Raw genomic sequence first — 27,378 nt, 5'->3', positions numbered from 1 at the left:
TCACACAGGCTTACATAGTCATGACTCTCATGAGGCTTACCGAGGTACTTTACACTTTACCAAAAATATCGAATAATGTAATAAGTAGTGACATATCTTATGACTGTTTTGCTTAAATCTGTAAATACCGTAGTTAAATTTTATTGTTATTCCATCACATAAACAGTGTATACCCAATTCAAAAATGTCAATTTCTACACATGATGTTATTGTAGATCATGTGTGAGTGTGACCGCATTTTTGTTTGGATCATTTATCATTTCAAAATATTTTTAGCAAAAGCAATAGTGTAAAAATACTAAAAGATTTATTTTTAGTTTTATATCGAATACTGGATGTCTTTAAATCTTGTGACAGGTATAGTTAAACAATCTGACAATTTGGAGTTGTTTATTAATATTGAAGACCTGAAGTATAAAATTTTACACGAACCATCTCATATTTCCTGGTTTCTGTTAATGGAATAACTTTTACTTATTGAAATTCAATATTTGGAAATCATGGAAAGTGATGACTGTTTTTCCGAACCAGAAATTGAAGCACAGGACCAAAGAATACTGGTTAGTCTTTTCGATTGCATTTTTTGGAACAGATCAATTAAGATTTCTCTGGTTGAACTGCTCAATATTAATTAAACTGTATCTATCTTTGTTAAAAAGGCAAGTATGATTTTGATTGAAATTTATTTTAGTTGGAATTTTTATCCAACATACAACATCATCTGCTGGATAATGCCACTCTAGCAGACTCGTTAGATATTCATCATTCTGTTTTGTGAGGTGGAGGGAGACATGAATTTGCCAACTCTTAGTTATTATTAGGCACCAATGATATCATAGCATAGTAAATATTTTTTGAATGATTTGTTCCTGGTTAATAAAATATGATTTTATTTACAATTTTTGTAAGTTCATGCAGAATTCAGTATATCGACCAACATGTATTGTAGTTTATTTTTATGTGTTTTCCACTGGGATATGATAATATTTTTATTATCACATTGCTCGCAATAAACATTCTATACATTTTATACCATGTCCTAATATTGTCATGAACAATTCGCAACCTTCCATAAGGCTGTCAAAGTAAAAACAAAATAATATGAAATGTTGTAAATGGTACTGATAACTCACAGGGAATTTCGCCTCCACGAAACATGGAAGGAATGATGGATAGCAATGAAATGGATGCGGAAGATGACACAAATGAACAACCATTCACATATGATGTTGTAGGTTATTTAATAATTGTTTATGAATGTGGGTTGGCGAAGTTTGTTTGTTTGTATGGATCAGTGAGAGATTTTGCCCCTTGTTGCCCTCATGAAGATCTCTCAAATCCGAATAATTGGCAGCGATTTCAATGTAAGTTCTGACCATGTGATGTTAAGTATACTCTTTCTGGTATATATACCATACTTCACTTTTCTTGGTAGCCTATAAATGTTGTGCAACCGGTGTTCAAAGCCTATTAATAGTGTACTAGACATTGTTAAATATTCACCCTGCTCAAGGTTTAATTCTTGCAGGTAAGTTATCATTTATTGATGAATTTTATAGTTATTAATATATTCATATTGAAACTGCTTCATTTCTAAAGTCTTTATCATTTTCAAACCTTTGTTTTACGTTAACTTGCAAATAGTGTTATAAATTTTACAGTATTTCCCCATTTCATTGTGACAAGAAAAAACGCAAATTTAATTCACCTCATTAATAAAGATATGAAATTTAGTTGTTTATGAACCTATTATTCGTACATAAATGAATGAATTATCGTTTCTATGTTGGGGTCTCAAACCAGAATGCTGGTTAAATTCTGCTTGCAGGTTTTCCAGATCAAGGTGTAAAAAAGAAATACTAGTATGGAACAGACAGCAATAATGCTGTCCCCTGCTGTACACTCGAATACATAATTTATATTTCATGACACATTCTAATATACAAGCACATTGGTGTTTATCATCGGTCCATGACTGAATTTATATAGATGTTTTGGACTTTGAAGTAAAAGATCGGTTTTAGAATGTCATATAGAATGGTAAATGAAATATTTATTAGTAGCTGGCAATTATGGCCTTTCTCATGTTCCCATAAATGGAATTAGGTAGTTGGTGTCCTATTGGGTGTTGCAATAAATTTCTAGTTCATAATATTTTATTTTGTAAAGCTGTCTTGTTACAATTTATTTCAATGGCAAGAACCATCAACATGAGACGCCTAGCGCATGGTTTTTTCTCTCTGAATTTTTTAACTTGAAGGTTGCAATTGCAATACAGCAAAACGTTTTAGCTTTTTGGATATCTTGGAGGAAAAACAGAAACACTAGCCCTTTTAGGCTATAATGTTATTAAAATAATTGTTAACCAAGTCTTTGATAAGAGCATGATAGGTGTCTAAATTTTGCAGGTAATGTTCTGGATTCTTGAATCACACTCCCCACTTATCAAACTTGTGCATTATTTCCATGCTGATTTACATACATTTAGTCTTTACTTTGGCATAATTGATGACTGTTTTTACAGAAATTTGATGAAAATATTGGATTGATTGAGATGGATACAGCACAGCAAGTAACAGTTGAAATTAAACCTTCAGATAAAGTTCAACAGATAAATGTATCATGTCCGCCAAGTTTCTTTGGCACAAATAATGGAACTTGTGATTATACATCAGCACTTAGTCCCACATCCAGAACAAGACTATCAGATTCAGTAATTCCACTCAGAGATGGTGAAATGAATCAAGATTTACGTGAGAAATATAGAGAAGAAAGAGACTCTTGTACGAAACATTTTGACATGTGGTCTGAACAAGAACAGGTATGATTTTAACTTGGTATTGGAATTATTATTAAAAATCTATTCAATAAATTTTGTTAATACTCACTATTTAAACATTAGTTATTGTTTCTGGTCTTTCATGTATCAATTGGTTATTCCATATCTTAATAATACCATGCCCATAACCATACTTTTAAGATCATGGTTTGATTGAAATTTGAGAATGCAGTCATTTTTGGTATAATTGATTCTGAAGGTTATAAATGTTTTTGATGATAAGGACTGAATGATTAGTGTTGAAATAGTGAAAAGAAAATTCACTATTAGCACTGAAGGTCGACATTCAATATTCTTACTTGTCAACACAAAGTAATTCGGTAACCAAGCAGTTACGGGCTTACGGCAACACGAAAAAATCTAGCGGACCACTCGTTAGAAAACACTGTGTCAGAAATCCTTTTGAGTATCAATACTGGTATTGGTTACCGTCATCTATAACAGTGGTTTTCAAACTTTTTACATTATCATCACCTCCCAGCTTTACAACAAAACATAAAATTACAAACAAATTTATTGAAAATCAATGAATGAATAGACTAATTATGGTGCATGATATTTTTAATAAGATAAATGAATTTCATTTAAGACATTTAGTCAGGTACAATCTCAAGTTATTATCATTCTTTGATTTGATGACCCCATTTCTACCAAATAAGATGTTAGAAACGAAAAAACAATCAACCGTTATACTTCATTTAAATGCCAGATAACTAAACTATATTTTCAGTAAATTTTTTATCTGTATCTAAATTCTGATATGGCAATTCTAATCGAAGCAGTCCTTGCTCGCGAATATGCCATTCGTTAAAATTGCCTATTTTTCAGAGATGATTATTTTTATGTTGCGCTAAATAGTCAGTCCATGGCCGATACAAGTATTAATCCGGCGGTAATTAAATAATGAATGATAAAATGTATCAACTTCATCTGACTATGGTATAGTTTCTGATAGAAAATTGCGAAATTTTGCAATTTAACCATGTAGAAAATAAAGTTTTTAATCTGACGCATCACTCCCTAAAACAAAATTTCTGGTTTTCCCGTTTTATATATACATGCATATTATAACACCGCCTTTTATTTTTAATATTCACATCCCTATTAATTTTTAGTTGAAATTGGATTTGCATATTCAATCCTTAGGTTGTATTTAGCGCCTCGTCTCGAGTATTACACACTTCATTCACAGTATCGGACGAGAAAAACTTTTCATCGACGTCCTCTGGCATATGTTCAGGGTGATACTTGTGAGATGGGGAGAACTCACAGAACTATAGTTTACCGATATAATGCTTGTTCACGGCCTAAATCCCCATGTCATGAACGTGGGTTCAAATGTACTCGGGTTCAAATGTAATGGAACCGGGAAAAACATATTTGACTTTTTGAGAATGTACAATGGCCCCCCTTCGATTTTTCCAATCCTCCATCCCCCCCGTTTTATCTTTTTTGCCCTCGACTTTGAGAACCACTGATCTATAACATCTATCTATGATTCAAACTTGACTAAACTATCTGTTGCCTATGATGAATTATTAAGTTTTGAATTCAAAGGCTGGTACCATAGTTGACATGGAATGATGCGACACACAAGGAAGAGGAACTCAATATTTCTCAAGAATTATTTTAACAAATAATACAAATCAAAACATATAATTGATGTACAAACTAAAGCAACTTATTGTATTTAGTATATTTTGATATTGACAACATCATGCAGTATGTTTTCCCCGTACTAAAACTATTTACATTGTAACTCAGGACTGGGTTAATTGATGAATTTTCTGTTGACTTAAAACTGACATAGAATGCTTGTTATTAGTGATTCTCAAGGTTTTATATCTTGCACTGGAATAACATAAAATTAAAGAAATAGCTGATTTTTATTACAAACCAAAGTTACTTTAGTCAGTTATTCTGTAAATTTTATTTCAATGAGCCTGGTTCTCAAGGATTAGGGATTGAAAGAGGCAAACATACTCATACTTAATAATAATCATCAATTCCATGAAAAAGTCCCATTTTCACTTTCTGATAGAGCAAAAAATCCATAGTTGCGAAACTACGAAAGGGCAATATTATTTTAAGGCTGCTAAAAGTGGCCATTGAATAGGGTTCATTAGAAAAGATAATTGAATAACTCATGTTCACTTTAGAATTCTGTGTTTATAAAATAGTGTTTATGTCAGCGCTTGCACTGAGGTAATTAAACCTTGGGCTGCTTTGCATCTTGTGTCAATCTTGTCATTTACAAATGTATATTAAGCCATCATCTAGTTTTCCATTTTCTTCTTGTTAATGTGATCGCTTGTAAATTCACTCATAAATGTGTCTCCTTTCTTTCTTAGTAAGTACATGTGACCTCGCTCTGAGAAATTCATTATAAAGAAAAATAGATACTTAGTGATTTACATTGGGTTTTGCTGATTTCATTTAATTCTGTCCATCTCCAATATAAAGTTGTGTGTTATTATAATATGTAAAGTTTTACAAGAGCCCATAGGCCTACACGAAATGGTGTTTTTTACCTATAAAACAGTGGTTGTAATGGTCTATATTTTTTAATTAACATTTTTATTGTGAGAATTCTTCAATAATAAGCTACAGTTTAAACCTATCAACAGTAGACAACAATCCTTATATTACACCACACTGCAATTTATTCTTGTGATGTCATTTATGAAGTTATAATCTCATATAACTCTGATAATCAATAACTGAATCAGCTTTACAGTAATTAATACATCTGCTAACTGAGTCATAGCATGTGTTTTCATGCATTTGGCCTTCTTATTGATTTCTAATTATCTGATCAATGGTCTTTTGCGTGGAAATTTAACAGAATTAGATATGTCCTTTATTATGTCACTGCATTTCTCATACTGAGCTATCCATCGTTTCAGTATGCATCTTTCAGGCCCTGTTTTATTTTAACGGCAGGGATTTTATATATTATTGTTTAATATGAAATAGGAATTTATACATTTGGTCCTAATGCGGTGTGTTATTAAATAGACTTCCTCTTATAGCTTATTGTAAATATTGTTGTTTAAATTGTTATGAAATATATTTGTCTATGATTTTTACTTAATTAACACAAATCTACACAAAAGTTATATTTTTGGAACTTTGTTTTGCATCAGCCATCAATGAATGATGAGAAAATATTGATTACTGCCCTTCAGCCTATTTTGGCTTTCGGTTCTAAAAGAGAATAGACTCTCAATTTAGTTATGTGGTTGACAGAATGTGCTTGAATACAAATTAGTGATGTTCAACCACTCGTATTAGGACAAAATACTGAAAATTCTGGATTCAATAATTAAACCATTGAACATATTGTGACACTCTGATTAAAATAATTAAAGATTTTGATATCCTTGTCTTTTGTCTAATTGATTTGCTGAAAATTGCTCTTTTGAAGCCATACAATAAAGATATTGATTTTTGTTCATTAATGGATGTGCATTTTAATTGTATTGTTTTGGTTGTTTGTATTTCTTGCAATCAAATATCATTCCAGCTTACTGGTTTGTAAGCACGAAATGTTAGTGCAAATGATGATAATTAATAAATATTTGAGACATATTTTTTAAAATTTTACAGACAGATTTTGTTCAACACCTCTTATCGCGGATGTGTCATTATCAACATGGTCAAATCAATACATTTCTTAAACCAATGTTGCAAAGGGATTTTATTACTGCTTTACCTGGTAAGTTAAAATCTGATATATCATTGAAAATGTTAGTATGTGTAGTGTTTTGTTATGTTGAATTCTCCAATGAGAAGATTTATCATTTAATATTTAATATATTGGCCAACAAGAATTGAAGGAAAGGTGAAGCAATAACCACATTTATACCTTTCTACATCTAAATTTTCAGATGATTATTAGTTTGAATGTTGTAAGCTCCAGATATGGAATATTTTCAAATGATCTTGTTGCAACAAACAAATTTCTAAACTGTTTTTCTTTATGCAAATGCTAGAAATGAAAACTTTCACCATTTATTTCATATAAAACAGAGCGGGGAATGCCTCATGTTGCTGAAAATATTTTAACTTATTTGGATGCCAAATCACTCTGTGCAGCAGAAAGTGTTTGTCGAACATGGTACAGAGTTATACAAGATGGGATGCTGTGGAAACGTCTCATTGAAAGAAATGTACGAACTAATTCGTTGTGGAAAGGACTGTCTGAAAGGATGGGATGGTGAGTTGTTCGTATTTGCTTCATATTCTGAAATATTTATAATGATTCCATTTTTGAATATTGTATGTTAGTGTATAATGTATCTTTTTTTTTCAATTCCTATTTATATTTTGTCAATTCTTTCAACTCTTCATACTGAACAATGTGGTACATTTGTGTAAAATTTATAAATGTTTATAAAATTTAGTATAGGTGTACCTCCAACATTCTTCTGAAAATATAGACTGTATAGTACTGCATTAATAGGCTCATGGCAATATATTCTTGGAATCTAGACACTTTCTTCAATTAATTGTATTTGTACTAATACCTGAAATATCCTCCTTAACAAGTTGAATAATTTATTAGACTACAAGGAAGGCCTACTTGTAGATCAAGGCTGGTAAATCAGCCAACATGACTGATGGAGCATGGAAGATAATCATTTTTTCGTTCAGGCATGGAATGTCTTGAAATTGATTTTTTCATTTCTCCTGTCTGATTCACACCAATGATCTCCTGCATATTATATCAACTTGAATCTTTTGTTAATATTTTTTTCAAGTTTTCGAAGTTGACTTGTTTCATTCATTAAATTATATGAGTGTAATTAAATTAATGGGATGACATTTTCTTCAATACCGAAATATATGCTCTAACAATACAATATTACATGCATATACCAGTAAATTGACAAAGAAAACATCCTTATTTTTTACTATTCTAATTGGCTGCCGTAATCAAATTTGTATACAAAATTAATTTTGTTCCTGAGCATTATATTGTGACATTTTTTTGATAAACCTTGTAGCATTTTGGATTTTTTGGAACTTAATTAAATATCAACATGCCTGTCTATCTCAACAAAGCTCTGTGGGAAAAACAATGTAAACCGTTTTTGTTTAATGAGTTTGTTAAGATTGCATTGACATTCAATATATTTCACTTCAACCATGGCGATTTGTCTGAATTCTAGCTTGTAGAATTCCCCGTTGGAAGTTTGTCAATACTTTGTTTTATAATATTAGCAACATAAATCATTTACTGTGTTGTTTTTAAATCGTCTTGAATGCTAAGATTGGATTAGCATTTGGCACTGTTAGGGATGGGTAAAACAGAATAATTTACTATTCTAGAACAGTGCCCTTCAACCTTTTTGTTATTGTGGAACCCCTGGTATAATTTTTCGATTTTTATGGAACCTCAATTAACAAAATTAACACGAAATATTTGCAATTCAAATATTTCTACCTCAACAACGAAACAGAAAGGTAACAAGCTTGAAATTCAATGACTAGGTTGTTCTTGCTTTTCCTTTGCAATCTTCTTGAATTCTCATACTCATGTCTAAACTCTTCAAACAACTTCGCAACAATGCATCAACATGATGAGGCAAGAAATGATTCCCCCTCAAAAAAAAACGCGGAACCCCTAAGGAACCCTATAAACTGACGGAACCCCACTGCATGTATTGCGGAACCCCTGTTGAAGAGCACTGTTCTAGAATGAATCGAACCTATTTTGATTCGCCTCTGACCTCAATACAGGCATGAACAAGACTACTAACATTGAAAAGACTTGTTAGATCAGTATTGCTAATCAATGATCAACCAACTAATATATGATTTTGAAATATGCTACCCAAATTTGAAGTACTAGATGATTAGATATTTCCCAGGGTCACCCAGATTTGACTGTAGATGTCTAACTACTAACAGATCATTATTAAATTATGCCAGTTCAATTGTTAATTTCGTCCCCTTGTTACTCTATGAACTCGAATGTATATCACTAAGCAGACCAGTTTTGGTTTCTATTATTTACTAATTTATTATTACCGGTGACCGGTGTTAAGATGAATGCTTCTAAAGTTAATACTGCATTTTTTGCAGGGCCCAATATTTATTCAAAGGAAAGACAGGGGAACAAGTTCCTGACTCATATTTTCGTGGTTTATATCCAAAGGTTATTGAAGATATAGAGGTATAGAATTTTTCATGACGTGTGCACCTATATTAGTTTTGCTATGATAACTGTAAGTGTTTAGTTAAATCATGTATGTTCTGACCTAAAGTTCTCATTAAACAGTATTGAAAATATGTAACTTTAAACTCAGTTTGAATTAAGAGCTGGGTACTCCCGTAGTATGTGTACCAGGTTGGGGGTAGGCCATAATTTTATTATGATTTTCCTTGTTTTGGTTCTATCACGAATTCGGGGACTGTAGGTGCTAGCCAAGTGAATATACCCCCTGCTCATAGGCTCCCGTCCCTTTACACAACTTGATGTAAAATAGTGGTAGACATACTTCTGGAGCACCAAGAGCTGGACTTTCAATATCCAAAAAGTTTAACAAAAACAGTTTATTCCAGAAGCTAATTTTGTTTTTAATAGGAAGTATATGAGTGCAAATGTCAAATATCCTTATTGAGCAGTAATTCCCAATATTCAATAGCATTTAATTAAATCTCGATATAAAGAATATTTAAATTCTAAATATTAGATATTAGATTTCAAATTTTAATTGAATTGTTTTACTCCATATATGAAGTTGAAAATTATAAATTGTATGAGTTGGCTGCTGTGTTTCTATAATCGTTTCTTAAAATTCTCTACTTATCTTCACTCTAAAATGTCATTTTCCCATTCGTCGATCATAATGATGACGATAATTTCAATCCACTTGTAGAAAATTGAATACAATTGGAGATGTGGAAAGCACAGGTTGGAGAAAATTCAATGTCGGAGCGAAAACAGTAAAGGAGTATATTGCTTGCAATATGACGACGATAAAATTGTATCTGGATTACGAGACAACACTATTAAAATGTGGAATAGAAAAAGTTTAGAAAATGTCAAGGTAAAAAGATAGTGAAAAAGTTTCTGCATCTCCTGATTCAGTTTTGTGAAATTGTTATGTCAATCACATGTTGCTTATTAATAAGGGTATAGTTATTAGATATCTGTAAAAAAGTGCACATAGAAATATTTGTACCACATACCACCGATGTTGCTTAGTGGAATCAAAATTTTGTTAAAAATAAATCATGTTCTCGTCTGATAATTGCTATTGTTTAATGATAAATCCTTTGTCTGTGGAAGTTATTATGATTTAAGGTGACCAAATTGCAGGAAAGTTGTGAACAATCTTTTCAAGTTTTTTTTACATTCAGGGTTGATTGGATTACAATTACATCACTATATTCTTCATTTTATCTTGCTCAATGAACTTTTTGAATACCCTTCTTGTTTATTAGGTGCTCACTGGTCACACGGGATCAGTTCTCTGTCTACAGTATGATGATAAAGTTATTATTACAGGATCATCTGACTCTACTGTAAGGTATGATTATAAAAACAATTGCTTAAACGTCTTGTACATTCGTGTATCAATTTGGAAAGAAAAGATTATTGATTTACTGATAATTTAAAACAATTTTTTTTTTGATGTTCAACATTTTCGTTTGTTGCCATATTTGTTGCATGGTTTATAAAATAATATCACGTCAAGTGCATTTTACTGTTATTTAAACGTTTGTTAAAAAATTCACAATTTACTAGAGTATGGGATGTGCACACAGGAGATATGGTAAACACACTTGTACATCATTGTGAAGCTGTATTACATCTACGATTTGCTGATGGACTTATGGTAACATGTTCCAAGGTATGGCTGAGTTTGGTTTTCTTTCATCTGATTTACTTTAATTTAGAGGTAGTTCTACCTCTTTGGGAAATCCACACTTCCCCTACTACAAGAAGAATAGCATATTACTTGCAATTCAGCAGTATGTTGTCCACCTTATTGTTAGTAATATCCACTGTCAGAGAGAATGTCTGTTTGTTAGTTAATGATGACACTTTGCATTCCTGTATGCTCTAATTTATGTGAACTCAGCGAAATCATTTTTAGACTTCTAAATCAAAACTCTTTCTTCCAAAGCTATTTTTGTCATTTGGATCCGTGATAAAATTATGTAGAATTGAAATATAGAAAAATGACGTTAATTTTACTTCGAACTTTTTTCAAGAATTAAACGAAAGGTTGATAGTCTCTGACCTAGCAAGGACTGAAAATTTTGAGTTTTTCACCGTTGGTGGACTCATTGTGCTAAGCATTAGGAATGAAATCATTATCGCCCCATTTGGCGTTTGAATAATGTAAATGATTTCATGAGAAGAAAAATGATCGCCAGACTCATTATCACACGGTTGTTTACAGCAATGTATGCAATGGCTTCGTTTGTTTTGGCGAAGTTTTATTCACATAAGCAATATCTTATCATCAATGTACATGTGAAGTTACAAATATTCTGTTTCATTTTTGATTCAGGATCGATCAATAGCTGTGTGGGACATGGTTTCCGCTACTCAAATTAACATGAGAAGAGTGTTAGTCGGGCATAGAGCTGCTGTAAATGTAGTTGATTTTGATGATAAATATATTGTATCAGCATCCGGAGATAGAACTATAAAGGTAAAGAAATTTTCAACAGTCCAATTACATGTTACTGAATTTGCGTTTTGTTGCAGTAACCCACATTTTTTTCTTGGAGTTTTTTCAAAGTCTATTGGTCCATCAAAAATCATGTGGCTGATTAACAAAAAATACCATTTCATTTGTTTTGTGTCAATAGTTGCTAATTTAGATTTTATTTATCGAATTAAAATTAACTTTTGTACTTGTTAGGTTTGGAGCACTTCAACATGTGAATTTGTGCGTACTTTGAATGGTCACAAACGTGGTATTGCTTGTTTGCAATACAGAGATCGCTTGGTTGTCAGCGGATCATCGGATAATACGATAAGGTGTGATAAAAAAAAAAAATTTTCAATTCTACATTTGTCGGTTCGTATAACAACAATTTTTGACTTTCATTTTTTGTCAATTCAGATTATGGGATATTGAATGTGGTGCTTGCCTTAGAGTTTTAGAAGGACATGAAGAGTTAGTTAGATGTATTCGATTTGACAACAAGCGTATTGTCAGTGGAGCTTATGATGGGTAAGGCATCTTGTTAACGTACTGGGTTTGGTCTTCTGTGTACTATTGAAATTATTGTTCAATTTTTCAGAAAAATCAAAGTATGGGACTTACAAGCTGCCCTTGATCCTAGGTCACCTTCTGGAACTTTGTGCTTACGGACACTTGTGGTACTTGTTTTTACACTTTCTTGAAATACAATTTGAGAGCCTCTTGTCAGTTTTCTTTAATGTGTGATTTAGGTTTATTTCAATTGAGGGTTTACATTTTGATTACAAATTTTATTTTAACCAAAATCTGTTTTGAAATATTCTTTCAGGAACACACTGGCAGAGTATTCAGACTCCAATTTGATGAATTTCAAATTGTCAGTAGTTCTCATGATGATTCCATTCTTATTTGGGATTTTTTAAATGTAGCAACCCCTGAAGAAGAAAGCAAGTGAGTAATCTTATTGATGAAAGCAATGTGTATTTGTTTTTCCACCAAAATGGTTTTAACTGAGCAGGTGGAATAACTGCTGAAATGAAAAAGTGTTGAACTGTTTAAAATTCATACTGGGAGGCAAATAATCATGGAACCCCACCACATGTCCCAATCCGTGATGACTATAACAAGACTGTATGTAACAAAGAATCTTATGATACTGTAAATGTGGAACAAACCATTGAAAAACTAATTGAACATTTTTGTGAATTTATTTTCAAATTCGAATTAAGGATTACTTCGTATACTAATTCGGTCAATGGGTATTTTAATTGTTGAAATGGTTTTGATTGTATCTGGTATTTATCAGAACTGTTCATCTTTACTGAATTTTTTTCCAGAGCTCCCCCTCGGACGTACAATTATGTCCCAAACTTTGGAAATGTTGCTATCAACTAAAACTTACATTGCTGCCTCTACAGAACGCTTGATACCGTGTTACGGTGTAAACAATTTGCGAAAAAGTGCTACTACTCATCGTCTGCTTCTCTCCCACGAGTCTGCACACAATGAAGTATAATAATACTAGGAATGACTGATGATTTATTTTTGTATGTTTGTTGTTCCTCCTGTGTATATTACTATTTGTATGTTTGTTTGTTTATGTGATAAAGCTGAAAGCGAGGTAATGCCACAAGCAGTTTGCTACGATCCATTTTTTTTTATATAAAATGCAGAGCAGGAAGGAACCCGACTCAACATGTATGGTAAAACGGTTTGGTTAGAAGACTAAAAATCTAAGCTCTTAAGTTATAACATATACAATTTGTGCACAATATTTTTTCTCGGTTGTCATGATCCTGGTGTATCAATGAAGAATTCATATTGTAATTGTCACAAAAAACAGCATTTTGTACAGTCTATATAAATGAATAAAATCAGTCTTATTTATAAATATTGTGTATTTTCATGGTTGCCTAGAGATTTTCCGTTGAGCTACAAATGTCCACTTGGTCATCCGCCAGTTATTTTGACGACATTTGAACCAGTCGAATCTGGATCTTGTTTTGCAGATTTCTTTAATTGGAATTTATTGCATTCGAGTATTTCGTAAATTAATGTTGAAGCGATTCAAATTAGTGCAAGTACTCTGCACTTCTGAGGAAGGAATTATTCTCTGTTATAGGCCTGCCCTACAGGATTCGCTGTCAAGTTGAATAGCATACCAGTTGCCATGATGTTGGTCGTGTTAGCTTCCATTTGGTCTGATTGAGGTATACTATCTCTGAATAATTTTTTGGGATAGTTAGTGTTAAAACGTATGACAGATATGGTGCCTCTAGTAAAGTGGTCGGCAACCTTTTTAGGTGATGGACCGGTAAAGCCCGACCAAAATTTTAGCGGACCATCTTCATACAAACGAACTAAGCTTTAATAAATTACAAGCGTTAGAAACATCATGTTGACATATACCCCAAAACAAATTTGATGCAAGATCTGTATTTGTTTGCTGACCAAGTTCAAAATTTGGAGATGTTGTCGACACTGATACACAAAGTGTTTCTCACATCCACCCCGATATTTTGTAGTTGTCAATATCAAAAACCCGGTCTCGCAAAAATAAATACGATGTCGGGGAAAGCTAACAATGCCTGTAAAGATTCTGTTGATATGTATGGGTATTGATTGATGTTTTACTAATAATATCATTAACGCTCTCAACTGATCAGAGGGTGATCTTCGATGGTGTGTATAAGACCGTTTTGGGTGAATCCGGTTCGTGATTGTTATCGAGTCCTGTGTTGCGTAATCTCGTTATAGCATACATATTACATAACGTTTGTTGTAGTCGGTGTCCATAGCTGCTTGGTAATCAAAATTAATCAAATAACTTTAATAATTATTGATTCAATAACTATTTGATATCTGGATGTAATTATGTCTTTTAATTAACCAGATAAAAAAAATAAAGGATATATATCAAAAAGTAGCGGCTGGTTCCATACGGAAAATAAAAACCCTTTTATTCGCACTTTATTCGTTCTTTATACATATTATAATTATATACTTATACGGTATATTGTAGTACCCACGTGCTATTTTGTACAACAAACTTTATTACATCATAACTTCCTCCACATTGAAAGGTTCAGTGATTTAAATATTACAGTAAGTGTTATAAACATGTAATTCAATGTAAGTAGCCTACCTGTTTATAAAGTTGCAGACCAGACGACAATTAATTGCAGTGTGTTGTTAGTTTACTCAACTTTTTTCATCATACTATTGACCCGCATCAGCGATTCTTTAATCTCTACATATATACTAGTATATATATATATATGTTTTTCTTGTTAAAAGTAAAAGGCCTTTATGCAGTAAAGGGTACGTAAACGAGTGAGTTCCTTGAGAGAATTTGATACATAACATTATCGCATTTGCACGGTCGCATTTTGGCTAAAATAGCCGTAGTCCACTAGCCGTAGTAGTGCATACCGTATATCTGTAAGAAATCGCACACTTACCTTTTAAACTTGACTATATATATTAAACCACTGGACAAGTGGTGAAAGCAATGTATCCTTCAAGATATATTGTATAAAATCTAATTTTATATATTGATTTAGCACTTCGTCAGTAACCAAGTATTTTGCAGAATAGGAGGAATAACGATATTTAATCAATAAATTCAGAGAAAAGAAAATGGTATACAACCATGTTCGGAAATCATTTTTGACCGCATTTTGGCACATTTTGGAATCAAGCATTTCATTGTTAATGAATATCTGAAGAACAATTGATGGGTTAATAATTCAAAAATATATACAAATAATGCAAATTATGTAAATTCTTGAGGCAACACAAAGGTGTCATTTTGTGCGTGTCGAGTCATTGCACTAGCGTTATCTGATTACTCAATTTATGCAATAAATTGCTTTGAAATAAATTAATAATACTATTTTTTTTTAATAAATTTACAAGCCCCTCACTTTTACGTTTGAAAAGAAGTAACTACACAAACTCTGACCAGATCGATCATTTAAATGCAATATCAAAATTTGTATCATGCAGCAATGTCAGTAGTCATAAGTATAAGTCTTTTCAACATGAGCATATTATGGTGACCTTGCTGAGGTGCATGGTATATCCCAAGAACACAGAATCGACCTTAAACTGATAAAACAAAAACTAAGCCTCCACATTCTACACCAGTAGTTTTTAACGGAGTTACACCAGTATAGTAAACCAAGCGCAGGGGTTCCTCAATCTCTTAGTAGAATATTTCACCATGTTTCCCACCACTGAAATGTTTGAAAACCACTGGCGTACACCATCATTTATTTCTCTTACTTTCTTTATTATATGCCAGACCGCCAGACGAAGTCATCAAAGGTGGCGATGGGTGACGATTCTGTGGCAATACCAGTTCGAAGGAATGCACTATAAAGGCGCCGTTTGGATATTTGTGTACATTTACGATCTCCTTATGCATTGTGAACAGTAGCCTACCTTTCTAGCATATTTTTGCCATATTGCGTTTTTTTATGCTTCTCACAAATTCTGAGACAACATTCTACTTTCATAGAAATTAAACTATTTTAATGACATGCAGCATGGAACTCACAGTAACTTCGCGTGATTACTCGAACAAGCCGCAAATACAAACGCACTTGCGACAGCCAATATGACATGAGGATAACACCTTATTTTGGGTTAGTTTGATATGTAGTGGTGGAATTCGAAATCTTAAGAACGGGTTTCGTATTGAAGGCACCAGATCTGGATTCCTCATTTCAGAAGATATTTGTATGTCACTAACTAAACTTGATTACCATAGCATTCTTTAAATAACTATAATATCACTTTCGAAACGCGGAATATGACGCAAACTAGTTACATCACATATATTGATTTTCATATATATATCCTTCGATTTTTTCTATTTCAAGTTATCATTCCTTTTGCCATACCATGCAAAGCTTGCCTACATTGACAAATTATTCTTGAAATATAGAAGGAGGTGAGTCCATAATCTGTCCAACATCATCTTAGTGCCGCTATTTCCCTATTGAGCTTAGGGGAATATTATATAAAAACAATTTGAATCTTACCACAAATTTAATAGAATTTAGACTATGTTATTGTTTAGGCCAGGGGTGGGCAACCATTTATTCGGTACGCGAGCGAGGCCTCGGAAACGGGATTCTTCTTCTTCGGATAAAAAGTTTCAAGACTTTGAATTATCTGATGAAACTAGGTGTTCGTTTAGTTATTATCGTTCGTTAACATGGCTGTAATCATTGGCTTGCTTTCGTGAATTTTCAGTTTTTGTCGCATTTCCGAATATTATGTATAAATCAAATAACTCAATGAAAATTTAATTTCTAGAGCATTTTAATTTTGTTCCAGTAATCGAAAATAGTCCCGAAATATTTGGCGATTATCTCAAGCAGCTACTGCGCCTTGCATCCTCCACGATTACGACCCGCTTTGACAAACTTATTAGAAATCAAAGCCAAATTAAATGGCTGTTAGTCTAGGGCGGGCAAAATGGAATCTTTTTTCGAATCGAATAATTTGAATTTTTTTAGCGAATACCGAAGAGTCGAATAATGAATATTTTTTTTACATAACAGGGATCCAGACGTCGGAGTTTGATACTCCATTTGGAAATTAATCGAAACATTAAAAAGTCGGCAATAAAGCGTTTTTACTGGTTAATAGTTAAATTCATCATAATCGCTGATTGTCTTTGTCACCGAGATCGTTTCGGTTTCGGTGTCGTTTTTTGCAAGAATAAGGGGTCGCCGGATATCGAAGTTTCATATTTCTAGTATACCCTTGCGTTCACATCAGCGACAGCTGTTGAATACATTAAGGTCTGATTTCAAAATCAAATTAATTTTATTCTGAGTTTTATCCTCTGCCTTGGATTTAATGTTCTGTATCACCGCTTGTAAATTAACCGTGCCTGTTTAAAGTGAACGGTAATCGAGATGCAGATATTTATTAGAATGATAATTGAGTTTTTCATGCTTTTCTATGGTGTTCGTGTTCGTGTTATTTTACTATTGGATATATGAACCTAGCAAATTTACGATTGCGTGAATCCTGAATGTTGATTTAAAATAGCGATAAAATAAATTAGCAAAGGCATTTCTAGGCTTTTGTGTCTAATCGAGGCTCAAACGCTAATTATAACTAATTTCTTCAAGTTTTAACGTTTTTTTTTCAACAAAACATCACCCCGATGGTTATTATAGCTAAAATACTTCTGAATAATGCTCAATTTTCTTTGCGGAATTTGCAAATTCAGCACTTCACTTAATGATTTTGATTATGTCATGCCTTAAGGCTTAATTATTACTGCCCAAATGCTTCAAATTTAACAATTGTAATCATTTTCGATTATAATAGACGCAACAATTCGTGAACGAGTCAGTGTGCATTGTTACAACGAAATTCACGATTGATTTTACGTTCTACTCTTGGCTCAACGGCCATGCATGGTCGAGTAAACTGTTTACATATTCGAAACTTTACTTGGCCAAGGATGAAAGGGATCAGTAAAGAGCTAATACAAAGTGCATTAGGGAGTAGGACATGACATTTCGTATCTGGTTACAACTTAATGAGTGTTTTCATACAAGTAACTCATACCAGATTTTGGAAAAACTTTCGGTCATTTTTAAATTCATGCTATTTATATAACTAGAGTTTTCTAACGACCTAATATCGCCTTTTTCACAATGAAACGCCGAAAAGTCATTTTAACAACTTAATCAACAATTTAATCAACTTTATGTTCGGTAATGCAAGAAATGGCTAATGACATGTCACCAAGCATGTGGAGTTTAAAATCTGGGAAATTTATTTTTAATACCTAATCTGGTTTGACGTTTCTAAATTTACGGAACGGTCGGTACGTTTTTTTTGCAATACTTTAAGAGCAAAGATAAGCATATAACACCATAACCCAAAGACAACGACTTTTCAAATTTGTCTTTTTTTTTCTGATAGCGAGCGCCGTTGGGAAACCTCGCACAATTCACGATTGAGTTGGAGACGCGCGAGTTCGGTGTCCAAGCAGAGCGGCGCAGGTCAGGTGGTACCGGATATTCGAATAGTAAAATGCCAGCCTTAGTTGTGTTGTTGTTACGATGACTTGATATTTTAAATACGCGCTTAAGGTTTGTTGCTATTTTACCTTGCAGTGTTTGTGTGCGGCTCTTCATAACTTTGAGGTTTGAAATGCGGCTCTGGGACTAAAAAAGTTTGAGAACCACTGATATAGACTATGCAACCACCGTACCAGTACCAATCCGGTCTACTGACTGTCTCATCCAATCATAGCACTAGTCAAATATATCACGTTAGTGTTGTAACGATATGACAAATGAATATTCTATAGTTATTTTCATGACGAAACAACATGAATGTGATATTTTTGTTACCTTTTATTCGGGCTATTAAACTTCAAAATCATTAAGTCATGTACTTTCACAAATTCGATTTATCAGTACCGATATGGCCAGACCTTCGTTATATAACTGATAAGCCGCGAGCCGAGGCCATTTATCTTTCAGTTTCGTAGCGCACATAAGGTAACTACCTGAAAATGATTTTAAAATGTTCCTTAAAAATTTAGTAACAAATATTACCTTGTTCCCACTTCCAAAAGTTGCACGTTTTACAGAAAAGACGCTTTTACTACAATAAATATGTGTTACCATCTGTCCTATTTTCTCTGATTTTCCGGTATCATGGGCCAATGAACGCAGACTTCTGCATGACGTAACAATCAAATTAGTCAGCTGTAGGTGGATCACCAGTGGTCGGATTAATATCAGATGTACTACTACTGCTCGCTTTTGCGTTGAGTAGCCTTTCCATAGTTTTTTCAGTTATTATTAGTTCAGTTATTCTAAGGAGGTGTTGAAAAGTATAAGTAAGATATTAAACACTTGTATATCCTTACCATAAATAGCAATTTTAGTTGAGCACTAGCTCATAAGACGTTGTTAAATAGGTACGGTGCGGTAACTCCAAGGAATGCTAGACCTAGAATAATATGTCACAAACAACGATATTTTCTGGCTTGCATGAAATGTTTATGATTAATTTAATGACTCTTCTTGACTATTCAGCAGACTTATACTACTATATAGGCCACAGCATATTTGGAAATAGAAATTAATTGCTGTTTCTGTAATGCACGGTTGTGTGAAAGAGAAGAAAATAATCAATTTTACTAATGTCGGTTGGTCTAAATCTAAATTCATAGAGTCGACAAGAACCTGGGAAGCAATGATAAGTTATGCCGGAGTGGAAAGAAAGTAGCATTGGAAACGATTGAGAGGTGAGAAATCAAGTTGTAGACAGACAGTTGATGTTTTAAAATATAGTCTATATAGTCCATACTCATACTGTCATAGGGCATTTCAGACTGTGATATATCAAAATTTAATGTTGATATAGTCTAGTAATGGTATGCAAACACTGCTGGGCTGTAGTACATGCAATGAGCATATATACGCTCATTGAGTACATCAGATAAAATGCATTATGTATTCAAGGTATTAGTTAGTATTTAGTGGTATTTTTACACTCATGCTGTTCCAAATATGATTTTCTTCCTCATTTTAGATACTGTACTACAAAAGAAAACGGCAATGTTCCACCAATCCGACCTAACGCAGGCTCTAATCCCTGCTGCTATCAGTGCTATAAAATGGATTAAACAAGAAGTCTTGAAGCGTAAAGGTATATGAGAATCATAATAGTTGCAAACAGCTTAGATGGGCTATTCATATTGAAATACTTTAGCACTTTTCTGCAATTGGAACTGCCCATCAAACTCATGTTGGAGACTTCATTGAGGTTTTCAATTCATTTTTTTCTCAACTATGAAGATCTTTTGAGGTTAACGAGGCATTAATAAATAAAGCTGAGGAATTTGTTTGTTCACTGTATGAAGAGGATATGAAGAATGTAAATGATACCAGGGCACGTCTATTTAACACTGACAAACATAAGGATTATACTCTTTCACCCAACAATGATTCACTGAAGAAGCATGTGGCCCTCAAATCAGTTCTTGAGTTGGCAAACTGCAAGTGTAAGAAAAATAGTCAAAATAATTTATGCAAGTGTGCCAAAATCAACTCAAGTTGCACAGATTTTTGTATTGACTGCAAAAATCACAGTACACTTATAGAGGAAAAGTCGATTTTCGAGATAGTGGATTTCGAAAGCAATTCAGAAGAAAGTGAATTAGATATCGCAGTTTATTTAATAAGTATCATTTATTTGTTTGTTTTTTCGGACATTTGTTAGTGTCGCAGTCCTGTTTCTAGAAATAATATTGCCTTTGTTCAAATACATAACCACAGAAACTAAAAAAAGACTAATTGTAATATTTCTGTTCACTATGTTATGTACATATTGTACATTCATTTAATTTTCTTGACTTTTCCGGTAAATTTCTAAGTGAGAAATAACCGGTTAATTTGTGACTTCATTGCTTAAAAATAAATACGTTTGATAGCTTCTATAAAATGGATGTAGCTTTTTATGCTGTTCTTGTTGTAAACTGCTTGTTGTTATTACATAAAATTTATTCGCTAATGTGAATCAGCGTTGTTGGTGTCGTTGCTTTCGAGGTCACTCGCGACTCCTGTCACACAATTAAAGTATTTTTTGTTGTTGGTTACATGTATGCCATATTTTTCGTAATCTACCTAATAAATTATGATTGACTGAGGAATTCCGATTTTGGTCAGGCAAAACATTACAGGAATACATTTGTGTTAGTGTGCTGTAGGGCTCTCGAATTGCATATAGTTCTTATGTATGTGTTGTAAACTTATGGTTATTGAATTTCCGGGAACCTCTTATATTCAATTTCGCATCAGAATTGTGGAACAAGCTCGCTAACAGCTGATTCGATTCAATTGTTACGTCATGCAGAGGTCATTGTTCATTGCCGAAAATGTAGAGAATATAGGACAGATCGTAGCACATATTTCTTGTAGTAAAAGCGTCTTTTCCGTAAAACGTGCAACTTTTGGAAGTGGGAACAAGGCAATATTTGTTACTAAATTTTTAAAAGAACATTTTAAAATCATTTTCAGGTAGTTACCAGATGTGCGCTACGAAACTCACTTTCTAGGCGTTTTTCAGGACCTCGGCTCGCGGCCTATGAGAGCAAAATACATTGACGAATAATCGTTACAAATGAGCGAGCTGGCAGAATGAAGTGTGTCCATATTTCCAAACGTGTGCCATTAAATAAATAAAAAAGTTATGAAATAGCCGGTTCCACAGGACTCAGGATTTTAAAAAAATTGAAAGCTTTCTTGGGATTTCAATCATCTTCTCGTAATGAAAATTCCAAATCTATCGTTTTATTAGGTGCTGAAAAAGGCGATTTGATTTGTGAATAAACATTGAAAACATAAGAAAATTACAAAAATACCGCAAAGCACTGAAGCAGGTAAGTCTGTAAGTCCATACTCATAGAGATCTATCGCTATGATGTAACATTCATTTCGTCTGTGGTTCAGTGGCATAGACCTTATTCATTAAAAACCCATCCTACGCGCAAAAAGAAAAGTGATGTAAAAAAAAACAATTTTAACATTAGCTCTTATGGGGAATGTGATCACCAGAGCAGAAATTTGCATTTTTTGTAATTTTCTAGATATCTTTCATTGTATACGTGAGCAGTTTTGAGGATAGAATATTTTTCACATCGTTTTTGATATTTTTATCATGATAAACATGGTCAAGATTTTTGATAATCGTTCATTGAAATTTTAATGAGCGCGGTGTTTCCGATTACCAACTTTCATGACCTTTGACCGATGCTGCCAGCTCCGTTTTTTGTGCTGTTTAGGGGGACACTCGTTGCGTAGCACGTTTCGTCAGGGGTATACTTGTGCGTTGCTTTGACTTGTTGGAATATATCGCTGTGTGTTAGCGTTTTTTCAACAGTCTTTTTCTCATTTATAGATTCAATACAGACTAGCTTGTATATCTGTTATGCATTTGAGCTGCTCTGTTACACAGTCACACAAATCAGACGGAGCTACTTCAAAAGTGATGGTACTGGCAGACTGGATTTTCTCATTCAGTCATTGCACTGGAATACACCGAGCAGGATTTGCCTGATATTTGGGAGCTAAACTTTCCAGAGGAAAAGGATTACATACCTAAGAGCTATCTATGAAATGACGTATTTTGCAAAGTAAAAGTAATCGAAATGAAATTGTATTGTATATTGTAATGAACTGCAAAAGAATGTAACTATATGGAGGGAGAAAGGACCTATCAAGAAAGGAAATTTCACCCTTTATTAGGTACCAATCATGTTTTAATAAGAAGATTACAATTGAAAATTAGGAAAACGAATGATCCCCCAAGTTGTCGGGACTCTGCATAAATGCCCTACTGGATGTGGAATTTGTTTAATAGATTATCGGGGCTGAAGCCTGGATATCATTTGGACGCATTCTCAGCGCGGTAGACCAGAGGATGTCAAACTCGCACCTCTCGAACACTCAACAATAATTATGATATTTTTCATTTTTATTAAAAATGAAATTTTACATAAGTTGATTTGTATAAATTGCAATAATGGTGATATGCAAGAAATTAATAAGTGAATGGCATTTGAAATTTAAGGTAGACTTAATTTTTTGAAGAAAGTTATGTCTCAAATTTACAATAAATTGGGATCTGGTCTTATTACACTGGCTTTGGTTGCAACAGCATTAAAAAAGAAACAATTTCTTTATTCAAATTTGAACACAATAATATTTTGCTTAATTTAGAAATCCCAACATAAGTAGGTTCTTTTTTTATTGCCACAACATGAGAACACAATTCAACTTTCCCAACCAAGAATGCTTAGCACGGGTACACTTTGTTTGAACTTCACCACAGCTCTTTTTGTGATTGTATAATCACCATCTGAAATATATTGAGAAAAACATACATGATGAATAAGGTGCAATGCAAATTTTTGAATATATTACTTATGTAGAACAGCGAACGAATCATGAATTGTATAAAATGGTGGTGATTTTGGGAATGAAAATGATAGTTTTTACAGTCGCGATGAATTGATTTTGCTTTATCAAATATGACATAGTTCAATCACCTCATTCTAAATTTTATATTACTCATGCAATCACCTTTAGACTTATAAGGGTTGAATATGTTTCTGTTCTCTGGATTTTTGATGGCCCGGCTGACATTTGTTAGTTGGTGGCAATAAGTTCACCGAGACTGTTTTTCCTATTTCACAGTCAGATTTAAACTGCATCATTTTCTCTTCTCGCTTTCAAATCTCATATGTTGGATGTACATGGAGTATGAATTCTGCTTTCGCATTCGTACCTAAAAGTTATGTAATTTTTTATTTATTTATTCTTCTGCAAATAAAAAATATAGCTCGATTTGATGTTGCACGGACAATATTTAATAGTTGCCATTATACAGAAGTCCAGCAAATTGATATGCTAAACCGTTTTTTTTCTTCTCAAAACTACTGTGTCTTATTGTATTTTTCAGACTTTTTTTTTTATCTCATTCTATAATTATATGTGATGTTTCACAGGAATCTTTACCCTCCCTCCCCTTGTTGGACAATTTTTTCGAATGACTAATATTCTCTACCGTTACCTTTTTTTATTATTTCAATTTTTGACTCATTTCAAATGTTGGTGTCGCAGACCTATGATGACCCCTTCTGTTTCTTGCGATGAAAGCCACCTGCTTTTAAATTGCGACTAAATCCGTTTCTGTATTGTATAAGCTGTGCCTTGAATTTGTGTATTATTTCCTGCATGACGAAATGAACGAAGATAAAAAAAAAATTAATCACTGAATTTTCCCGCCTTATGTTTTTTTTCTCTCTCCCAAATGCTACCGTATATGAATAAGAATATTTATATCACTCCGTTTGTTGGTAATTTTTTGAATGACTAAGTTTCTCTTTGTATCCTTTGCTTTCTTTAATTGCAATTTTTACTTTTCACTCGTCTTAAATCTAGGTGTCGCTGACTTATGATGACCATTTCTGGTCCTTCGCGATTTCCTGTCAATTGCAATGAAATCTGTTACAGTAATGCATAATTTTTTATCTGTTGTGAACTTGTGTTGTGATTTCTGGCACGATTCTAATATATAAAATCAAAAAGGCAACGAACATTATATATGTTAAACAGTAATGTCATACCGGTATCGGTGTTTGAAACTTTGTGTCATTTCACCTTGTATCGAAATATATACTATAATATATGATTGTTTAGAATCAACATGTTTTGATATTTCATGATTGGAGTCTCTAGGCCCAATGCTATATTTGAAAGGTTTGTCATACTGTATTTTTGTGAGGTTTCCGATTACAACCTATATTCACCTTATGTAGTCAAGTCAGCAACAGCAAACAGACGTCTTTCAGCCTGTGATTTCGCTCCACAAATTTGCCATCAAGTTACAATTTCTTCTAATTCAGGTATGGACTATCATTTTAAAGGGCTTATATTACAATATTTTTCATAATTCGGACAAGGTTTTATTTTCGAGGAAACGCGGTAGTAAGCAGTGGCATTGACACAACTTGAAGAACTGTATGGCAGGTACCGGACTTCAGTGCTACCAGGTACTGCAGTACTGGTAGCCGGACATCCTATCTAATATAGTCAGCATAGTATATATAGTACGGTACCGTATTTTATACCTTCGAAAAAGATATTACGAGTTCCACCTGATCCAGTACACTCCAGGTGCAACATTGGCCCTCAACCAAACAACAGCTCAAACTCGCGAATGAAAAGCGAAACCGCCGCGTCCCCCAAGAGTGAGGTAAAAGCAGTGTCTGGCAGCAGCCGTCACGCTCCGATGGTTCGTATGAAAGTCCGTAATGACGTGATTCTCACTAGACCATGAGATTCTGCCAACGCGCCGTGCTTTGTGGGATATGCGCTCCAACTGCTTGTGATAACAGAATACTGGAATACCGGTACCGGTACCACAACTGGCGTTCAACGAAAGACCTATTTTGTTTTTTATTGGATGTTATATATTTCATGAATTCCATGTAACTATGTACATTTCTGGTACACCTTTCAAAATCCAATAGCTTAACTCAGTTCATATGTTGACACCATGTACCTATCCCAAAATTGGTGATGTTCAGGACTGGATTAAGACCATGAGAAGCCCCTTCATATTTTTGAGCTTAGAATTTCTCTCTAAACAACACCACATGTCATTGCTTAAAATTTAAAAATATGAGTGCATTAAACTTTTCTTTCTCCCCATTCATGGGTGTGAATTTTTAATTAAAAGAATAAAAATTTACTTGAGGCAGTTTTGCCTTCAATTTCTTTGATCAAACAACCGCTACAGTCATACTTTAACATGGAAACTTCCAGCAGAATGCGCATAATAATAATTTCGCTTATTATGATGCAAACGACGCAATAATGGCTGTGTACAATGTAGTTGAAACCAGTTGTGTACAGAATTTTCTACTCTGAAAACTGGAAAAGCTTGATATATATATATACGTTTCGTAGGGTTTAAACTTGTCAAGTTTTCAAAAGAATTACAAACTTCGAAACCGAATTTCGAGGCTCTAGGTTTCAGCCTGCCTAGACTAGTGGTAAATCCAGCCCTGGTGATGGTCCCTACAGCAAATTTTTGGCCCTAATCACTCAGCAGATTGAAATAAATGATTTTCAGCATTTATTAGCAAAGATAGATATTTTAATTGAACATATAGTTCAACTTAAAGCCTGTATAATGATATTATAAATATATGTCCCATTATTACTGCATTGTGAGAAGGCTTTCCACACTATCAAGTCTATAAAGTTTTAGCGTCTTCCAATGTCTCAGATGGAAACTTCAGTCTTCATTTCGCATATTCTTTTCATTATTGCCATTAGCATTTGAAGCTTGACTGATTCCAATGTACCTTTTCCATTGTTGTTTGATGTAATATCCTAAACGTGACTTCAAATTTTTTTCTCACTTCAATCATCACATGTTTGAATACCCGAGCTGACTTCTACTGATTATTAATTTATAATTTTGTTTTATAAATCAACTGTCGTACTTGCTAAGTGTCCACTAAGTGAAAATCTACAAAAAAAGCAGTGGTTCAATAATGGACTACATTTTTAACCGAATCCAAAAATATTCCGTAACTTAGTCAACCCTTCATCCAAGGAGTTCTTGTTAAATTGTTCAAACATCTTAATTAACTGTTAATCTTGATAGCGAACATGGGGGGGGGGGGGCAGGGGGAGCTGACTGTGATGTGATATCGCTCCCCAGTCTATACCAAATAACTGTGTGTTTTGTATATAATTTTTATTGATTCAATGTTTGTATTCTGGTTGACAAAATAAATCTCTCTCTCGTATTCAGTCATGTTTTTTAACCTAGTTAGGAGTCCGGTATTGTACCATTATAGGTTGGAGATATTCATCTTTTTTGTATACCGGTACCGTACAACTTATCCTGCCTATTGTCAGGCTGGCCAAAATTTTTGTTCGTAGGCCTATTTCAGTATTTACTAAATAATTTAGTTTTCACCTCTTGCAGCCTTGGTACCGGTAGTTTAAATACCACGTCAGCATGCCTTCAGTAAATGATTGCTAGCTGTACAGGTATAAATGCGTGAAACCAGTAAACAAATCACTTTTTTTTTGCGCGCGTAGGATGGGTTTTTAAATTTATGAGGTCTATGTCTGATTAAATTGTCCAAAACTTTAAATAAAAAAACGATACTAGTGCTTCTAAAATAAAAAAGCAGATCCGGTCCAAATTGAATACAGTACTCATAATACAGAAATATTCGCCTTCGGGACGCGATCCAAATTTTATGCCAGCAAATTGACGATAATGATGCCT

At 33.4% G+C, this 27,378-nt stretch overlaps 1 protein-coding gene and 1 long non-coding RNA gene across 3 annotated transcripts; one reads left to right on the top strand and one right to left on the bottom strand.

Moving 5' to 3' along the window:
• Positions 1-278: 278 nt before the first annotated feature.
• LOC120338929 (beta-TrCP-like) lies at positions 279-13,402 on the top strand. Its single transcript, XM_039406940.2, has 15 exons — positions 279-560; positions 1,136-1,231; positions 2,525-2,821; positions 6,449-6,557; positions 6,872-7,058; positions 8,930-9,020; positions 9,727-9,897; positions 10,295-10,380; positions 10,599-10,704; positions 11,371-11,514; positions 11,728-11,846; positions 11,932-12,042; positions 12,113-12,191; positions 12,341-12,462; positions 12,849-13,402. Exons 1-15 carry the CDS (start codon positions 501-503, stop codon positions 12,904-12,906), a joined length of 1,836 nt encoding a protein of 611 aa, XP_039262874.1. The 5' UTR covers positions 279-500; the 3' UTR covers positions 12,907-13,402.
• A 9,614-nt stretch (positions 13,403-23,016) lies between these two features.
• On the bottom strand, positions 23,017-25,277 carry LOC144427277 (uncharacterized). 2 transcript variants are annotated; one of them, XR_013477841.1, is made up of 3 exons: positions 25,196-25,277; positions 23,646-24,295; positions 23,017-23,421 (listed from the first exon to the last, which is right to left on the bottom strand). It is a non-coding gene; the product is annotated as an uncharacterized LOC144427277 (long non-coding RNA). The 2 variants fall into 2 exon arrangements; XR_013477842.1 differs by lacking the exon at positions 25,196-25,277 and having other exon boundaries at positions 23,646-23,850; positions 24,136-24,568.
• Between the last annotated feature and the right edge of the window lie 2,101 nt (positions 25,278-27,378).

The sequence above is a fragment of the Styela clava genome, chromosome 9 (genome assembly GCF_964204865.1).
Source record: "Styela clava chromosome 9, kaStyClav1.hap1.2, whole genome shotgun sequence".
NCBI classification, from domain to species: Eukaryota; Metazoa; Chordata; class Ascidiacea; order Stolidobranchia; family Styelidae; genus Styela; species Styela clava.
Note: the sequence above shows the minus strand (reverse complement) of the source record. Positions and strands in the feature narration are given on the sequence as shown.